We start from the raw sequence: 20,579 nt of genomic DNA on the forward strand, positions 1-20,579 counted from the left end.
ATAGTGGCCTCTCTAGTCAATGCTTGTGTTTACACCAGCCATGCCACAGCACATTTCAGAAGCGTCCCAGAAGCGGCTGACCACGTCGCTTCACTAAAGATAGGCGCCAAGTCTATTTTTGATGGATGCCACGTCCAAGCCGAGCAGTTCAAATACAAAATAAAGTCAAAATAATCACCCTGTGAAAGCTCCTGCTCATATTTCACATCACTAGGAAGCCAGAAATTGACAACAAGAGATGCGAAGTTAAAAAAACCCGAAAATCTTTTATACTTGTTGTCCATAACTGGACTTTTAAGTGTATTAAAGGTCCCGTTCTTCGTGATCCCATGTTTCAAACTTTAGTTAGTGTGTAATGTTGTTGTTAGAGTATAAATAAAATCTGTAAAATTTTAAAGCTCAAAGTTCAATGCCAAGCGAGATATTTTATTTAACAGAAGTCGCCTACATCGAACGGCCAGTTTGGACTACATCCCTCTACTTCCTTCTTTAATGACGTCACTAAAACAGTTTTTTGACTAACCTCCGCCCACAGGAATACACAAGAGTTGCGTTTGTAGAGTGTGTTTGTCGCCATGTCGTCGAAACGCTGTTATTTTCATCCCGCAGTCCAATCACCGGGTCTGATTCCGGCTCAAATTGATAGGGTAAAATTAAAGACATGTTTACAATAACACTGAGCGCGTGCATCTCCACGTTATGGTAAGAGGCGTGACCTTTCCGGGCAAGGTTCGCTAAGCTGCTGTCGAATCACAACACAGGAACCGCTGGCACAATCAGAACTCGTTACGTAATTCTGAAGGAGGGACTTCATAGAACAAGGAAGTCATCAGCCCGTTTTTATGACAGTGGAAACAGCGGTATACAGATAAGTAAATTATGTGAAAAATACTGTGTTTTTTTACACGCGAAACATGAACACATGTTATATTGCACACTATAAACACAATCAAAGCTTCAAAAAACCACGAAAAACGGGACCTTTAACTTTGCCTGTAGACTACAGCAAAATATAACCATTTAGACATTAAAAACACGAAAAATCAAGAAAAACAACATCGGACAGGCAAATCTCGTGGTCCTGCGAATCCAGCCGCTTCGCTTCTGAAATGCGTCTGGTGTGAGTGGACACCACGTCGAGGACGGAACAAAATCTATCCGGAGCCGTAATGCGCCACAGAAGTGTGCAGTGTAAATAAGGGGTAAGGGGCTTGACATTTCTGAAACATGATCAAAGTGGTTGACCAATCACAACACATGGTTTCAGCCGACCAATCAGAGCACATTGCGCTTTTCGGGGCTTTATTAGAGACCGGAACTAAACGGAGAGTTACTGACAGACTGGGAAAATGTAAAATGGACAAACTGGGAAAATATAAAATGTTTCAAGCAAGAAAACCTATTCTAGTATTGCCTGGAAAATCCAGCCTCACCACTGTACCAGCGGATGAGTCTGGTCGGCCATTGAATCAATTCGATTTCTAGGGCAGAGCAAATCCGAGCAAACAGGAAGCGGAGTAAACCAATCAAAGAAGGGCGGATATAACGTTAGCAAAGCGACAAGAGAATAGAACGAACTCTCGAGTCTCCCGAGCGCAATCTTTGTTGATATTGAAGGGACTTTCGCCGCACCAGAGTAACGCTGTTTGCGTCACTGAAATAAACTAATCTGATTGCACGGTACGGTTTGGAGTTGACTCGAATCGCGACAGAGGGCGGACTGACCAGACTGATATATCTTGTAGAAGATATATCAGTCTGGCCTTGCCAGGCAAATACTAGTAGACCCCAAAAACAAAATCAACACTTTGTGAAAGAGCTTAACATGGCCACTTTAAGCTATTGAAAACATTGTTTCATTAACAATCTTAGGTAGTGTGAGTCTGTTTACTAACCTTCTCTGTGCAAAGTTAAATTCAGTCATTCTTTCCTGTCATGACCATGTAAAACCAGTAAACCTGGTAAGTTTTGCAAGATATTGGCAATGACACCATTAAGGGAGTTTATATGGAGAAAAATACACAGGAATTACACAAATTTGCTCAACTGAGGTCAGAAGTTTGATTCTCAGTGAAAATGCATACTGATTAAGTTTTTGTCCTTGTCGCTTCAGATAAAAGCATCTGCTAAATGCATAAAATGTTCATAGTCCTTGAAGAGTCGTTTCACTGCTAAAAGGATGATTTAGATAACTTTTCATATGAAATAACACATTTCTGTATGGAATAATTCATGTGAGCAGTTTACATAAATACAAGCACTTTGAAACCTTCCATTGGGCATCTGTTTGTTTTCGAGTTATTGACAGCACATCACAGATGCTTGATCTCAACTTGTTTTGAATCTGGAACATGCCTTTAAAAGTCGTGTATCACTGCATTTGGATGCTGTAATAAACAGCTAAAAGGCAAACAAACTGGGATAAAACCTAAAAGGCAAGGTTCATTTTAGATGTAGAAATCAAAACATAATGCAACACTTTTGATAAACATTTTCCATTTTATTAAATATAAAACATTTGTCCCAGTTGTATGGGGGCTAACAGAGAACAGAAGTATGAAAACTCCCCAAAGAAGAAGAAGAAAAAAATAGAAACCGACTACTGTGGGAGATTGGTCCTCACATCAGAAGGCGAGGCGGCGGTTTAGGCCAATTTCCCCATGGAGTGCATGGCTCGATCACAGGAGAAAGGCCTGTATGCAACCGTATAAAAAAATTAAATAACGAACAGGAGCAAACAAACTCTGATCAAACAAAATGAGAAAATAGTTTTCATCATTTTTGTTAAGTGGCTTGTTGTTGACATACTTTCATAGAGCTGTGTAGAATAGAAATCTGGTCATTGGTACCTCTATCCTACAGTACAATTCATGTGTTTTCCTGCTCCACCGCCTTGTGTTCAGACAGACACATACACGCACACATACATACACAAGCACGCTCAAAACAATTATCACCTACAGCAACTGTGCAAAAAAGTCTTTGGTAATCAAAGTAATTCGAGATGGAGAGAGGAAAACGTACAGGAACGAAAACACTATCCATGACTGAGACGGTTACACAATCTCTAACATACACAACCTCAGTCCGATATCATACGAGACTGAACGTTCAATAAATTAGACAGTGGGAATGAGATGGAAAGATCTACATCCAGCAGTTTCATTCACAGAAGTCAATAAACAAATAAATCAAAATCAATGGAAACAAAACAGTGTTATTATGGATCCCCCAGACAAATAAACTGAAAAAATAAACCAAAAAGAAAAAAAAAAAGAAACTTTTGATCAATGGCCCTTAATTGTCACAATTAAGATTGTTATTTTATAGATCCCCTTTCCCAAGTATCAATCACTTGTTCAAAGCTCTCTGTAAACATTCACAAATAAACATTTACTATTTGCCAGACACCACATGTCCGTGTCCAAACTCCTTCTTCAACTCTATTGCGACATTTTCCGGTGAGGTACACAGCAAGTCTGTACGTGAGGTGCCATAAATATAATGCTCAGTATTAAATTCGTAAAATAGATCTCTCGTTGTTGCTCCTCTTACGTCAATGTTCCTTATTTTAACAATCGGTAACGCTGCAAAAAAAAAAAGAAAAAAAAAAAGAAAAAAAAAAAAAGACAGAGTCTGAAGGTGTCGTGCTGCTCCTTTACAGTTTACAAAACAAGTTATTTCAAAATATATCCACAGAAGTCTTTTTTGTAAAAAATAAATAAGGTAGTTAAAAAACACCATAAAGAGGAAGACAGATGGCTGTGCGCTTGTGGGGTCTATTCTGTCCTCATTGATTCGTTATTAGAGTTCGAGATCTTTTGGAAGCCATGGTTGTTCTTCTCCAACCACAGCTCGGCAAGTTGCTGCGTGGAGCCGTGCGAGGATGCTTTGGAACCCAGGCACATTTTGTACTGCTTGGGATCTAGGTTGGGATCGCAAATCACGGGGTGGTGGACGTGCACGATGCCAGTGTCCGTGCTGCGGAACAGCTTGATCCCGGACTGGACGAATTTGTTAAAGAGGTCCACGTCCTCCAGTCCCCAACCTTGGATTGAGACGTCAAAGCCACCCGCTTTGACCAAGTCTCCTTTGTAGACACAGACAATCCCGAAACCGTAGTGTCTCCACAAGCCCGTTTTGGATGTGAACACATAGTGGTTGTCGCTGGGCACCTTGCCCGCGTAGACAACCTTTGGGTCGTACTGGCTAAAGATGATGGGAAAGTACGTCTGTTCCCCAAGTACGGTGTTCCCGCGACATCTGGTCAAGAAGTCGGGGGTAAACAGTAAGTCCACGTCACAGTAGAAGAGTAAGGAATCATTGGTAAAGTGGGCCGAGCCGACCTCCAGGGCCAGAGCACGGGAGAAAGGGCCAGAAACCGGCTTGATCTCCATATCGGCTTTTGGATACTTCATGTGATACTCCCTCATGAGCTCGATCTGCTTAATGCGCTCCGTGTTGTTGTCCGTGCTGAAAAGCAGAATCAGCAACTTGACGTTCTGGTTGGGAATGAGGCAGATCTTCTCGAAGTTGGCCATGAAGCGCACAAAGATTTCATAGCGTCCCGCCAGCGGCACAAGGATGTTGATCTTCTTCTCTTTGGGTTCATGCTGTTCGACGCCTGGGCCGCTCAGCTTGAATGGGACAAGCATCTTGAGAGAGTTAGACAAGAAGGACAGCGAGTCTGAGTCTTGGTTGATCCTGGCAGCCAGCACTCGGGCGTCCATTTCCTCATCTTCCAGGAATTGGATCTTGCTGAATGTCTGCTGAAGATAAGCGTGCCTCCTCACGGGCACCGTCATAGTCTTCCCCTTGTGCTTCTTGTAGAGCAGCAGCAAATCCAGTACGTACTCCGCCCCATACATGGGGTTGACCCTTCGGTATCCGTACTGGATCTCTTTGAAGTCGATGACTCTACCTCGCGTCTTGGCATTGGCATTAATCATCTCCATTACCTGCATGATGATGTCGTCCAGCGCCATCTTCTGTGAGGAGTCAATGCCTCGACGTGGAGGCTGACCGTCTGAGGACGAGAAAATGTACTTGCCCGTGAGGAACTCCCATTCTAGCACCTCCTCACGTAGGTGGGGATGAAAGCGCATGAACGAAGGAGGCATGCCCAGCTGGAGGTCTTCCTTGTGCACCTCAGTGTTGCTGTAGCGGCTCATCTGCACAATCTCACGGTGAAGCTGGATGGTGCGGTGGCGCAGCTCAGCGATCTTTCGGCTCAACATGTAGCTATGCAGGCGATACTGGTACGGAGGGTTCTTGTTGGGGTGAAGGGTTATGGCCCGGTGGATCTTGCTGTTGTGGAGATCACGGATGTATCCCTTCTTGTTTGGCTCGTAGTTCTCATAGAACAGCTGCTGCATCTGAAAAAGAGAAAATGGGTATTAGTCATTGGTTTAGAGATGTCTCAGCGTCATAATAGCTCAACTGTGCAATGATATGCAAAAGATATATCATTAAAAACTTGAACAAATAAAAACAAGAAAGGGCACAATGTGTCTTTAGTAAGGCATCTTGTATCTTATTTTCCAATTAAAGGGCCAAAGTGAAATGCAAACAAGCAAGTCCACCTTAAGACACAGGAGAAAGATGGAAAGTGGCCACCAGACCAATAATGGCATCAAAAGCGATACGGTGACATGGGTAAGATTACAGAACAAGGGTTGTCTGAGGATTGTGGAAGGTGATACCATCACTAGCAGAGAGTCACAAGAGCCAACTAAACCATTTCTATGCCAGTCCTGTAAAGCGGTTCGTACACATACAAGGGAAAAAGTGTTGACTGTGAAATTGCATGATTTGTAAATTATGTGTGGTGGGCCACATATAATATATTTTAATAGACAAGCTGGGGCCCTTTTGAAATTCATCCCTGAGCCATAATTGGCCCGCAGGCCGGATTTTGGACACCACATCCATTACTGATAGAGTACTGGGTGGCCAATGTCCGATATGTTATGACTTGATGTCTAATATTATTGCACTAGTCATGTCAAGTCATACTGTAAGTATTGATAGAGCAGTTGATAATTGTCCGTTTTGAGATAAATAACAATTTTGTAAGTGCTACTTTCATTTCATCAAATGCTGCCATTATATTGCGTGTATTTTGTCATAAAGCTGAAACGACAAAGACAACAACAACAACTCAAAACCAGTTACGTTATTCTCTACAATATCCTACAAGTCTGTCTAATCAGTTGTAGACCTAGTAATAACCTGTAATCATTAAAGGCAAAACCAGGCACTCCTAACACCTGCTCTGTTGGCTCTGGTTGAAAGGGTAATAAGGGTGTGAGAGGAACACGATGCCAATAAGCAGGTTAGATTGACCTGAGAAAGCTTTGCTCTATCTGAGAGCCTGAGGACGGTACTCAGCAGTAGTTAGAATTGTTGGAACACTTCATCATTAGCCACCCCATAATTATCCCAACTTTGGGTCACATTTATTCTTAAAGCACATTATGACTCATTTATGACGGCCATTGATGTGATGAGGCCATTCATCATCGTTTGGAGTTAAATAACATTGTGTGGCATTTAGGAATAGAAGCAGAATTAAAAGGTGCATTGAAGTAAAACTTGAAGAGGAACTAAAGGTCAGTTAAAACTCAAAATTAGACCTCACATGCCAAGACAAGGCAAATCAGTGTTATTAACAAAATTACAAGAGCATCTCTTTGCTGCAAAGCAACCACTTTCTTACATTTAGTCTTTTAGCAGTCACAGTGCATCTTTATTATAGAGGCTTCACAAACGTTTTGACCAACGAATTTCCATAACTCTTCCACATGGATTACTGGATAAGATTTCACTCACAAAGAGCAAATTTATAGCCAAGAAGTATGTATATTCACTACAGAAATTTCCATGACTTAAACATTTCACTCATGGAAATGACTTTTCCAGACTTAGAAAAAACACAAATTTAAAACTCTCTTTACACATTCCAGGTTTTTCATGACTGTGGGTCACACACACACACACACACACACACACACACACACACACACACACACACACACACACACACACACACACACACACGGTTGCTAGGGTGTTCTGAATGGTTGCTAGGTAGCGCAATACTTTTTAACTACTAAAAGCACACCACCAATTAGGTCATGAGATGAATTTACTTTTTCCCCCCACAATACTCCAGAAAGTTTTTCCCATCTGCAGCTCAACGAATGGCAGTTGACACAAATGAAAACATTTAGACTGCGCTGACATTCAGATAGCAGACATGTCCCTGCGATTGAGGATGCCAGAGAAATGAACTCAAGCTGCAATCGCAGCGTGCCACAGAGCAAATGTGCCATTGCAGTGATAGGATGGTCATACGGCGTCCTCGAGCCTAAACAAATACATTACAACAAGACACAATCACTTCATTCCCATAGATAAATCCACACAGGCATATGACAGCATCAGCCTGTTTTTTGTCAGAGCACGAAGGGTTTCCATTACTGCCTTAACAGGGAGCTAAAGCGAGAAAGTTTGTATGAAAAAACAAAAACAAAAAAGCCTTAAAGGAACAGCTCATCCAAACAACTGAAATTCTGTCATCATTTACTTGCCCTCATGTGAATTATTCCTTTAAACCAAGGGAAATACTTTGCATATGACAACAATAATAATCATTTTAGGAATACAAAGAGCCAATAAATAAATAAAAACAGTAAATAAATGAATAATCAAACATAATTTCTGTCCATCCATCTATCCATCCATCTATCTGCCGATGGCAATAATCTCACAAGGGCCAAATAACATCCTATATATTGAGTTATCATGACCCAAATTACTGAATTGCATCAAAGTCCCTTTCAGACGAGCCATTCCACTTGGCGGCCATCTTTGAAACGCCTCTCAGGCAGCTACTTCAGTCATGCAAGTACATCTCCTATCTCTTTGTATGGGGAAACATCAAATTCTCCAAAAAGGTGTTCACCAAGCTTACAATTAAATTTCATATTTGAAAATCACACAACATCTGTCTCATAAATTTTGTTTCTAAATGCTCAAATCACAGCAACCGGAGCTTCTAACGGCAGCTGACTTTACCAATTGGCGATTGGCTTTTTTATTTAGAAGGCGGGACTTATTCCGCCACTTTGAGTGTTGCACTTTCTCCCATTGTGAGTGTGTTTGTATATATCGAAAATCATTGGTTACATTTACCAAACAGAGTCTTTGTCAAGGGATAGTTAAACCCAAAAATGAAAAATTCTGTCATCATTTACTCACCCTCAAGTTGGTCCAAACCTGTGTGAATTTCTTTGTTCTGCTGAACACAAAGGAAGATATTTGGAAGAATGTCAGTAACCAAACAGATCAAAGTGGATATATATATATAAATCTCTCAAAATGCTCCTCTCTAAGTTCATTTTTGTAGCTGACTAACAAGTTTTTTGACATTGAATGGCTTTTCTGAGGTAAATGTTACAGTAAATGTGACATTTTTACAAGCTATTTTATTGGCACTTTTCCGTGGTTGAAACAATGACTGATCGATAACGTTACATATGACATGAAATGGATTTCAGTAAGTTGTACTGGATCTTTCAACATACCTTCGGTATTCATTCAACCTACATCCATTCATGTTTATTTCGTGTTGTAAAGCGGAAGAAAAAAAATGGTTCACGTGCTCTCTGCCTCTGTTTGAACTGAAGCAGCACTACAGCGATGCGTTAGTCACACCACAGAACGCCAAAAAAGATCACGACAGCCCGAGAGACGTTTATGGTCTCAGTCCAGTCTATGGGAAAGTAGCCCATTTTCGATTTATTGTGCCTGCAAACTCACCCTGACTCACCCCCCCAAAAAACCTCTTCAGATCTATACAATTCACATAAATGACACATTTTGATTCAAAACGGCGAATTTCGCCGAAAAGCGACTAGTTTGCAGGTATGGTTTGTTTACTGACATTCTTCCAAATATCTTCCCTGGTGTTCAGCAGAACAAAGAAATTCACACAGGTTTGGAACTACTTGAGGATGAGTAAATGATGACAAAATTTTAATTTTTGGTTTTAACTATCCCTTTAAACTGATTTCAAACCAGCAAAAGCTTGGATTTTTGACAAGCAGCAAGAGAGGGTGCAGTGATGTGTACCGGTGACATGAAAATGACAGGATCAGTGTAAAGCAGCTCAGAGATGCTGCATCTAAACACAGACAAATGTTTGACTTACCCTGTAAAAGGTCAGTGCACTCAGTTTCCCCTTTAAACACACTGGTAGCAACCCTCTACAATGGGAGTAAATCACTCACATATGCGACCAAATTTCATGAGAGGCGACTTAATTAGCCAATGGCTAGTAAATTGTATGATTTCAGTCGCCTGTAATTGAGTTAGAGGCAATAAGTTTAGCATAGATTTAATTTCATTGCCTGCTGAACTTTATGCACAGTCGCTTGGCTGAGAGTGCCTTCTGTCGCTTTTCACGCGAGAAAGTGTCTCGTTGACAGAACTGTCACTGTCTCGATTGGACCAGTGCTGCCGCAGCAGTTGAATGGCCAATTTCACATAAAATTATGTCAAAATGCCCATCTTGGCGAAAGTATACTAGAAAAGTATAGTTGGTTATGTCTTAAGTGAATGTAAACAGTTGAGAAAGTAAACGTGTGTGTAACGGTATTGGATCCGTGCATTAGTCTTAAAGTGATTTTTTTCACTTGATTTGTTCTTGCATTCCATGTAAAAAGTCTGGCGAGTAAAATAAAAAAAACTGACTAGCCAATGGCGACTCGAGCGTCAGTGTGTCTGTAGAGGGTTGGGGAGATTTGTTTGGAATGGGAGCCAATGTTAAAGTCAACATGTCAAATATGTCAAAATTTACCCTATTTACATTCTTAATAAATCATTTAGTTGAATATCCCGTTTGAAATACATCAGGTTATGGAAGTAAAATGTTGTGAAAGGATTTTCATGCATTATCCATTTTGTATTCTTTCAAAACATTGATTGATTTTGATGTACAGCTAATTCCCATGACTTCGCCTCGGCACGGTACTGTTTTCTCCACAGGCTCCATGGCAGATCTGTTATGACAGACCACCGCTCCCGAGTGCTGGGTGACTCAAGGATTTGTTCCGGAATGGTAATTAGTGTGGGAATGTACGGCGAGTGAAATCTGACATGGAGAAGCACATCCTGCCAGTGGAGCATGTGATGCAAGATTACAGCTCAGATTCAGTCCGTCTCAACTGACTACAGCTCCGATAACAGAGTAATATAATACGCTATGCTCGCTGGTTTTAAATTGCAGCTGTACAGATAATGCGACTTGTTTCTCCGCTTTTGCAAAGGCTGATTTCATCATTTAAAATAATAAGGCCTAATTCATGCACAATTACAGTTTTTCATTTTGACATTCAAGAATGTGCACTGTATTACAATTAGATTACAGTGTATTACAATACTGTATTTTTAACTTGTTTACCAGTAACAGGGTTATTATAGTTAACTAAAAACTATATAAAAAAAAAACTAAAACATTTTTGTTACTTGAAAAAAAATAAACGTAATAAAATAATATATCTTCAAAAAACGTATTTTATTTTACCTAGTTGCAAACTGTGCCATTGTGCAATGTGTCTTATTTTTCTTCTTTAAGGCCCTCAGGAATCTCTACTTTTTTTATCTCTGGATTTCTCTTTTTTTGCGTGTTAATATCATTTAAGTAAAGTAAAGTAACAGGCCATGGCAATGTTGGACCTGTGATGCAATTTATCAGCCTATGAGCGCGTCTGACCGGAGAGGGTCTTAAACATGCCAGAGCGAGTTGGACTACACTAGGATTTATCTGCTGATGAATAAGCATCATCACAGCTCAGCAGAATCAAAGTCATGTATGTGTGTGGTGCAACAACGAAGAGCTCGTCCCCTATACAGATCCCAGACAAAGAATTAAAAACATCCAATTGAGCTGGAACATTTGCCAGAGTTGTTAACTCAAAGCACTGTGAAGTAAAACAACGGTAATTCTTTCCACTATTTAATGGGAAGCCATTACTCCTGATGTTAAACACGTGTCAAGGCTGATCTGATGGCCGAGAACTTTACACTGCTGGTGAGCATCAAAAACAGATGGATTGTTTCTCCGAAATATCTGATGCATGATGGCGCAGCACTGGATGGAAAAACTATTTGTTTACAAATGTATTACATTAAATACAAGGACAGACAAAACAGCACATGTCAGGGAAGATACTGCAGATACAAAGTATTTCAGGTTTGAAAAAATAATAAAATCTATATAATGTTCAGATATGAGCAAGACTGTGGATGAACGCAAGGTCTTTAATGGGAGGGTAATACTAAGTAGGACAGTTTTCCCAATGCCACCCAATTATAAAAACAAAATTAATTATGTAGTTAGCTATTCAATAATTAAATGACTTTTTCCATTAGCTTTGAACAGAATAAATTTTTGCATTATGTAAACATATCTAAATAGACAGTCTCTTTCTGTCATTTTCAAAAAGCATGTAAGAAATTTAGGGCGAACAATACAAACTTGTAGTGCAACTCTTCATTTACCGAAAAGTACAAAATAAAAAAGGTTAAAAATTATAAATGTTAGTCAAAAGACATTTTTACTATGCAAAATAAAATTAATAATATATTATCATGCATATGAAATAACATTTCTATTAAAATAAAAATAAAATGTAATCATGAAATACTAACTGACATGCTATTTATTTATATTATTAAAATAATAATAAATTTAAAATACATTACTATCATGCAAATTTACACGAAGGGGGAAGATGTAATTGAAGTTGAATGTCTCAAATTAAAAATTAATCTAACAATATTAACTCTTAAGTAGCTCAATTGTTCAATCCTTCTTCCAGCACTTTTCTTTTGACATTCTCATCTCAATTCTGCAGGTCGGGTTGCAGGCTGCTTGCAAGAGGACGTGAATAATGGAGATTTCATCACTCCTGTCACTGTATGATCGACGTCTTTGGTCTGGGCCTGAACTGGCACGCTTTCTCTTGCGTTCTGGAACGCTGCATGAAAACACTTCAGCATGCCACATTCAAAATCATCATTATGCAACACTCACAATGACGCAGATGAAGCAGCTTCCTCTGCATCACTGTGAAAAAGGCTTGTTGACTGAGAACAAGAAAGAGAGAGGGAGTGTGGAATGAAACCCAGCCAAAGGACATGCCAAAGCATCGCCCGTCTGGTTTTGGCGGTCATCGGGTCTCATCAGCAGGAAAGATGCCATGCATTTGGCAAGAAAGTGAAGTGGTCACAGAAAATAATTATGCAAATTGGTTAACGGTACAAACACACCCACAAAATTAGTGCTGTACACAATTTGCATGATGCAAAACCTTTACAAAATTGAATTACTGCTGCTGTGATTAATAGAAAACATGTAAAAGAAAATTCTTTTAAACAAAATTCTGTGTACGAAATGTTTCCTGCAGGAAAACACCAATTTCACCAAGTAAATAGCGCTGGCTTTCATAAATAAGTCCCAATCTGTCCAGTGTTTACACAGAAAATAATGTCGTTAATCTAATAAATGGCTATATACTTAAATTTAATAAGTATATTTAACTAAATGAAAAAAATACATTTTTACCATATAAAAAACAAACAAATATTATCGTACCTCTGAAATACTAAATAAGATACTACATTTCTATTATTAAAACAACAATAAATAATAAAAATAAATTAATAAATAATAAAAATAATAAATAATAGTACTTTTCTATTGAAATAGTAAATAAAATAAACAAAAATGTAATCATACCTATGAAATACTAAACATCCTAAATTAATATTATTAAAATAATAAATAGAAAAATAAATAAATTGTAACATGTTAAAACTCTTAAAATAATTAATAAAAAAAATCGTACCTATGAAATACTAAATAAATTAAATTTATATTATTAAAAAAAATCTTAAATGATTAGTTAACTTAAAAGTGAGGAAACCAGTTGCCTTAAAATTATTAAGTAAATAAACTTCATTCGTAACTGAAAAAAATAATTTAGGTTAATGTGGAATTGTTAAGTTCACATAACTTAATTTTTTCAATTACGCGTTACGTTTATTACTTCATTTTAAAAGGCAAACGGGTTTCCTCACTTTTTAAATTTTTTTTAAGTTAAGTCAACTGATACTTTTTACATTGTAACATCAAAGTCAGCCATAAAGGACCTACAGGAGAAACCGTACAAAATTTGTTCACCTCAAAAGTCTCTCAGTATCCAAACCTTTGAGTTCTAATAAAAAGCCAAGGATTTGTCCATCAATGCCTGCGGATTTGATCATTACGGCCAATAATCGGCCCCATTGACGGGCCGCGGGAGTCCGTCACAAAGGACGGTCTCAGAAGATAATGAAGGGTGAGCAGAGGTGGACGCTTCTGTCACTGCCCTCTTTATTGGATCGATTCATGGAGCTTGACACAGATATTCAGCTCTGATAATTGATGGCCTCATCCAACACCTGTCAGCTGAACGGCTCCACGCGGAGAAGAAAGAGCAGCAGAGTGGGACGTTAATAGGTATGGATTCTGCGAGCGCAGGAACCCTGTCAAGGTCTTCTCATTAACATCTGCTGAGCTACTCTGAGACTAATCAAATCCGGCTACCGCTGAGACTTCAGCGATGTCAGGTGACCGTACTGGTGCGCTCTTTGACCTCGCTTGACTGCTGTGGTTAAGCGGGGGAAACCGGCCTTAAGCTTAAGACAAACGTGGATGCTGGAGCTAAACTCTGGAAAGCATCATGGGATGTTATTCAGAGATATTTTTTAGAAAGACTGTATGGTGTGGTTGACACTCAGTGCTGAAGATATAAGACTTGAATGAGGTTTTAAAACAGAGAAACTACCTGCATCCAAACGTCTTTCGTCAGAATCATATTTCTTTAATACGGATTTATTCTACTGTAACAAAACAGACCATCTAGATGCAAAAGCGCATGTGAGGAATAGATAAGGATCGAGTCAGTCATCACCAGTCATATGAAATCTGCTCCTGTTACAGTCATAAGTGTTGTGATGACAGGAATGGGTGGTTTTCCCCTTCTGATTTCTATTGAAAAGCTACGATAAAAGGCCCTTCTCTTCCCAGAATTATGCATGACTAATCAATGATCATAAGGAACCAGACTTTTACTGTAGGTCAGCGTATGGATGACAGACATGTACAACACACAATAGCTCAGTAAAAGATCATAAAGTAATTGCAGTGGCATTTTATAGCTTACAACATTGTATGTTGATCAAAGAAGTTCAAGGACAGTAATTTCTTTCCATTTAAACCAAAAATCGCAAAGATACGATTGCTATTTTTAGTGAAGCTAGAAGCTATTTTTGCACTGATGCCAAATTTATCATTCATTATGAATAATCATTTGGTTTGCATATCCAGTTACAAAACATGAGAAAAATAAGATGAAGCATCTTTAAATATATATTAATATTTAATTCACTGGATTATCCAAATATAAGCATTGCAACATGATTACTTAATATATATCCCCCTAAACTACTCATACTGTGATGGAACACTCTTAGAAGAAAAGGTTCTATATAGAACCAAAAAAGGTTCTATCAGGCGCTACATACATGGAACCCCTAAAAGGTTCTATATTAGAACCCCAAAGAACCTTTTTTTCTAAGAGTGAAGATTGCATTCATACTGCCTACATCGATTGTATTCAGTATTTCTTGCCACTATTTAATCACAAACAGAATTAATGTTTAAATCTAGATTTGAAGATGCTAGAGACCCAACAAAAAGGCAATGGCTTTGTGAAACAGTTCTGACAATAAAACCGGCCAGATTGGTGTTCGACGGATAGGAAAACAAATCAATCAAGCCCTTATCTTGTTCCATGGGGCTTATCAAGAGTATACAGTAAATAACAATACGGTGCTATCAGTGGAGATAAGAGCTCTGAGATGAGCCTCCTGAAGAGCTAAGGCAACAGATGCCTTGCTGCAAACTGGTGTATCAATAGCCATCACACACACACACACACACACACACACGGAAACTATTAATGCTGCTTGGCCAAAGTGCAGCCCGGGGCGATTCAGACCATTCGGCCTTAGACTTCAGTTAAATGCACTGATAACCACGATTGCTTTGGTCTAAACTAGAGACTTCATTTTATGCGGCATCATTGTAAGCACCACTGTGAGAATTATGCAGCTGTTTTGTACTGTACATATTGACATATGGAGAGAAATGGGTCTCACAAATGGACTCGAGTGTGAAAACAGCCTAGTACAGCAAGATATTCTTCATTTAAGAAATTAAACCCTTTTTTAGAACTAATGGGAGACTGATTAACAGACCTATGGCCGATTTGTAAATTAACGTTGTTTCCCATAATGCCAATTCCAAAAAGTACTGATCTACTGACAGGTAAAATATACTGGTAAATGAAAAAAAAAAAAACAAGTATTTTCTGCTTTCATTTTTTTGTTTTTTAGTGAATAGTATTGTTCAGCAGTTTAGAGTTGTGAAGATATGTTTTAAAAAGTTTTATAAGAAGTCTCTTTTGCTCACAAAGGCTCATTTATTTGATCAAAAATGCAGTAAAAAACAGTAATATTGTGAATTATTACAATTTCAAATAACTGTTTTCTATTTGAATATATTTTAAAATGGCATTTGTTCCTGTGATCAAAGCTGAATTTTCAGCATCATTACTCCAGTCTTCAGTGTCACATGATCCTTCAGAAATCATTCTGATAAGCTGATTTGCAGCTCAAAAACATTTATTATTATTATTATTAATGTTGAAAACAGTTGTGCTGCTTCATATTTTTTGTGTAAACCATGACACATTTTTCCAGAATTCTTTGAAGAATATAAAGTTCAAAAGAACAGCATTTATTTGAAATAATATTTTGTAACATTATAAATGTCTTTACTGTCAATTTTGATCAATTTAATGAAAAAGTATTAATTTCTTAAAATAAAATCAAATTTTTTTTTTTGAATTGTGCTTAGTTTTATATGAATTAAGCACACATTCCTTCATTATCATTACCACAAAAAGTATGAAAAACTGCTTTCATGCCAAATCAAACTCTGACGTCAAACATACTCAGGTCTGCATCTAGAGTTAAAGCATCCTAAATATTGCCTTATAAAGTGGTGATGTTAAAACAGCATTATTGGCAAGGGCTTGCCTGACGTCTATTCACATCCGGCCACTTAAACTCAAGACCTCATCTATTCAATCGCAGACCCATTCGTCTCTTTTTTCAATTTTCCTCTGCATTACTTTATTATGGAAGCTTTTCATTCTGCGCTCAGTGTAATTGTGTCTGCAGCAACTGTACTATTCCAATCCATTTCCAAATGACTATAATACAAAGAAAACTGCCATCTTGTCCGCTGACAGAATGTATACTTAGGCTGGCACTTTTGTCTTTGGGTAATTGAGTTACAAAGCTCTTCAATTTGCAATAACCAGCCCTGTTCCTTGGTGGGATGGTGCAGTAAGCCGTACTCCTACAAGGTTAGATTTCCATCCCTGGCAGTCGCAGCTGCTGAAGAGGGAACACTAAATCTAATAGACTGTGGGAGTAAAGGGAGATGACATAAAAAAAAAAAAAAAAAAAAAAAAAAAAAAATGAAAAAGCACAACTTTGGAAAGTCTGACTTATGAATAGAGGAAATTCCATATCAACACAAGGCTAGGATTGAATCGCAAAGTAGGACAGGAAGTAGAGGGAGAACAGTATAGCTACCTGCTTTGTGGCGGCCAACACAATCAAAAAACAGTAATTAGAAAATGAATAAAAAGAAAATAAACTCGTGCCTGGTGTGGATTTCAAAGCAGCAGCACAGAAACCAGGCCAGATTCAGACCAAAACAATGGTTTTCAATATATATATATATATATATATATATATATATATATATATATATATATATATATATATATATATATATATATATATATATATATATAAATAAAAGAAGCCACATCTCACAGAAGGACGCTCAACTGTCATTAAGTGAGTTTGGAGTAAAAACATGTTATTAAATGTTGTCTTTTGTTGGACAAGATGTTAATAAATGCTTCTCATGGAAAGATGTTTGTTGCTTTTTCTAATGTACATTATAAGCGATTCAAACTCACAGTGCTTTCAGATGGATTAGCAATTAGAGTCATACTTCATTGACAAGCTGCGCATAAAAAGAAATCTCTAAGGCTGCAATTACTATTTTTAAGAATCGCGTTTAAGTTCAATGTTATTTTTCGTATCGTGTGACCCTACAAAATACCATATTCAACTAGAAAAAAAAAAAAAAAAAAAAAAGAGATTGCATTTTATCTCTTGGGAATTGAATGAACTGTGAAAAGGGGACGTTATATACCGGAAAGGAGGCAGGTGGTTGGTGAAGAGCGAATAAAACTTTAAAACTGACTGTGCATGAAAAGACCAGAAACATGCATAAAGAAAATACAGTATAGCACTTTTTTATTATTATTATTTATTTCATTTTGATTTTAAATGGGCTATAAAATTTCAGCATGCAAATTTTGGCGCAGACAGGTTAAAGCGCTGAGGAACCCTGAAGCCCAAATCTTGAGTGAGGAGCTCTTTGAAAGAACCGGTCAATCTGAAAGCATAAAGCAGCAGATCTTCAGAAATCACAGCACATCTGAAAGCCCAAAGGGCTCAAGAAAAGCGCTCTGGAGACGTGCTGCTGCTGCAAGGCGGGCACACATCAGACGGGCTCATCTTTGATATCTCTATTTGAAGTGGCTTCCATTCAAAGCATATGATGACGTTAAGAAGCACACGCTAGTGACGGCTGTGCAACACAAAGCAACTCAGCCACACTAGCTCAAAAAACCAAAGATACCCAATATGCATAAAGATAACCATAAATATGCAGAGATAAATGTGCAGTCACCCATCAAAACAACTGTGACCTGAAGAAAAAGGGTCATGTATCACTCTAAAGTGGTTTATTTTGCGACAACAAGCGGATGATTGTATATTTTTAAGCTTATTACATGGCAATTTAATAAATAAATAAATAAATAAATAAATGGACATGAAATATTGATTTGAGTTGAAATTAAAACACTGGCAACAGTCAATTATGTGGTTAAGTGGTCCAATCAGAATCAAGTATTTCAGAAAGCCATGTAATATGAATAATCAAATTGTTACAGCTCTAAAATGTGTCTTAAAACAAGCTCACATATACACGACTGTACTGCACAAAATGATGTCTTATACCAAAGACTGTAAATACAAACATGGTGCACTCGTATTCTTTATGAGCATAGACAGTAAAAGAAATGGACACAGCGACCCCATTGGAACTCAATTGAGACAAGTGAAGCCCATTTTTAGCGATTTTTAGCACTTCCGTTTCTGACGCGCAGACTCAAACTAAGCTTGATGACGTCAGCAACCTGTCTGACAGATGTAAATCTTCTAGTAGCTGTGCGTGCAAACTGCCATCGTTAATCTTGCAGAGACGGCGAGCTTGAGCGGGGAGTTCTTTGGCGTGAGTGAGCAGGAGTAAGTATTCTGATTAATTATTTTGTATAGTATTTTAAAATGTAACGCCAGTACGCCATATTAAGTTAATGCATACTATTGCCTGCGAGCTTCTCCTCCTGTCTGTACGGTAATTTCTTTGCTGTGCGACAGAGAGTCGAGTGGTTATGACGCAATCGTTAGCCTATTTTTACAAAAACTGTATCTACGGGGCCATAATGTAACATAGAAGGTAATGGAGCCCTTTATACATTGTCGTGTATCTTTAGAAATAAATAATGGACAAATGGAGTCTTTAAACGCCTCAGATGTAAAGTTATTCACTGTCAAAGTGACGCCAAAATGAATGGGAGTCAATGGGGATGCTAACGCAAGTGAAGTTCTGCTACAAGATGGCGGCACCCGGCCGACTTCAACTTCCGGTCGACTTCCTTGGGCACTGTTTATGAGTGGGACAATGAGCAACAAGCAATATGGTGGAAGAAGTCCCGCCTTCTAAATAATAAAAAAAAATGGTAAAGTCATTGCATCACCGCAGCTGCTGTTAGAAGCTCCCAGAAAAGTCAGTGAGATGCGTGCTTAGGACTGGACATGCGCATTGGCTGGACCAACGTAATCTTTTTAATGCTATTTGAGCCCAAAATACAACATTTATGGAAAATTTCATGTCAGATTTTGTAGCTGATTTAACATATGTTATTCAAATCTGAGTTCAGCAAGCAGATTTTGAGATTTTAGGATTTCCCCATTCAAGTAGATGAGGCATTGCAAATATAGCCACTGAATGAACAGACTTTTCTTGAAAGGGACTTTGCTGTTGCTGCTGTTTAATAAAAGCAATAAGCCACAGGAGGGGATGCGTTACAGCGGTTTTACTGCCTAACTCACCCTCAGCCGTGGTAAAACTGCTGTAACGCTTCACCTCCTGCAGCTTATTGTTTAATAAATATAAGTGGCTCATGTATAAGAGCTTGAACACAGCTCTGTTTATGCTTTCATCAGACACTATCTGAAGTCATTCGGTTCTGCACGGTCACACCGAACAGCAAAGCCAATAAACCAGCTGCCAAGCTCTGTGTGAAAAATTACAAACAAGAGGAGCCTTATAATAAGTCATAAAACACTGAATAGTCAATGTCCGCAGCCAAGCACAGGGGAGAGTGGGCAAACTACACCTCTTTTTACTTCAGCTGTCCTCTAGTAAAAGGACAAATTAGGTAAAGGTAAAACAAAAACAGCTAATTGTATTTCATATGGACACCTATTAATTTTTATTGGAAGAAAACATCTATTTAGCATTAGACTACATCTACAGTTTTGGGGAAAATGCTTTATTTAATCATTTGCAGGAAATAAATTCTTAAATAATTCAAAGACCAAAATCTTCTCACAGAAAGGATATTTCACAGCAGAATAATGGTGTACATCACAATATAGTCATTTTTACTGGATATTCAACCCAAAAATGTTACTTTATAGCTAATTATTGTATAAAAAAATGAATTTTATGCTTTTAAGAGCTCTCCAAAAATTATGTTATTAAATGTACAGTATATTAATGCACATTTCTATTTCCCAGCCCTTCCTTGAAATGAAACTGTCCATGATGAAAGTGAAAAGAGTGAAAGAGCAAATTAAAGGTGAAACGTAAAGAAATGACGTTGGCATTTCTATTCAAACAGAGGTGATCACGTTCAGTCTTCTTGGCAAGAATAATTCAGACATAAATGGCCTATCATTTATGATTCAGTGCAATATGGACACATTAAACCACAGAGAACCGATGCAGGAAATGAGATAACACAGTACAATGGTGCATTACATCTACATTTCATGGTGGGCCAAGGCGCTACGCAATAAACTCAACAGATCAAACTAGATTTATGAGACCATTCAGCAACGACTCCCTCTTTTTTTTTCCCTTTACAGATGAACTTCCTGCTTTAACTGTATCTGTGTTTCTCTTTTAGCCTGCAGCATGTTTAACTCACGGTCTGACACCTCCGCTCCAGAGAGCGCGATAATGT

General features: G+C 38.2%; 1 protein-coding gene across 2 annotated transcripts in view; it reads right to left on the reverse strand.

Annotated features, from left to right (window-relative positions):
* Window positions 1–2,479: 2,479 nt before the first annotated feature.
* chsy1 (chondroitin sulfate synthase 1) overlaps window positions 2,480–20,579 on the reverse strand; it is an 80,478-nt gene continuing 62,378 nt past the window's right edge. The window contains exons 3-4 of one of the 2 annotated variants that reach the window (XR_007184084.1): window positions 2,809–5,375; window positions 2,480–2,693 (exon numbers count right to left, since the gene is read on the reverse strand). Coding sequence is in view for 1 of the 2 variants with exons in the window: in XM_048183806.1 (XP_048039763.1) it covers window positions 3,780–5,375 (1,596 nt within the window). In the remaining variant the exon portion in view is untranslated. Of the gene's footprint in view, window positions 5,376–20,579 lie in introns of both variants that reach the window. The other variant, XM_048183806.1, reaches the window with a different exon arrangement.

Source organism: Megalobrama amblycephala, linkage group LG3, assembly GCF_018812025.1.
Source record: "Megalobrama amblycephala isolate DHTTF-2021 linkage group LG3, ASM1881202v1, whole genome shotgun sequence".
Classification (NCBI taxonomy): domain Eukaryota; kingdom Metazoa; phylum Chordata; class Actinopteri; order Cypriniformes; family Xenocyprididae; genus Megalobrama; species Megalobrama amblycephala.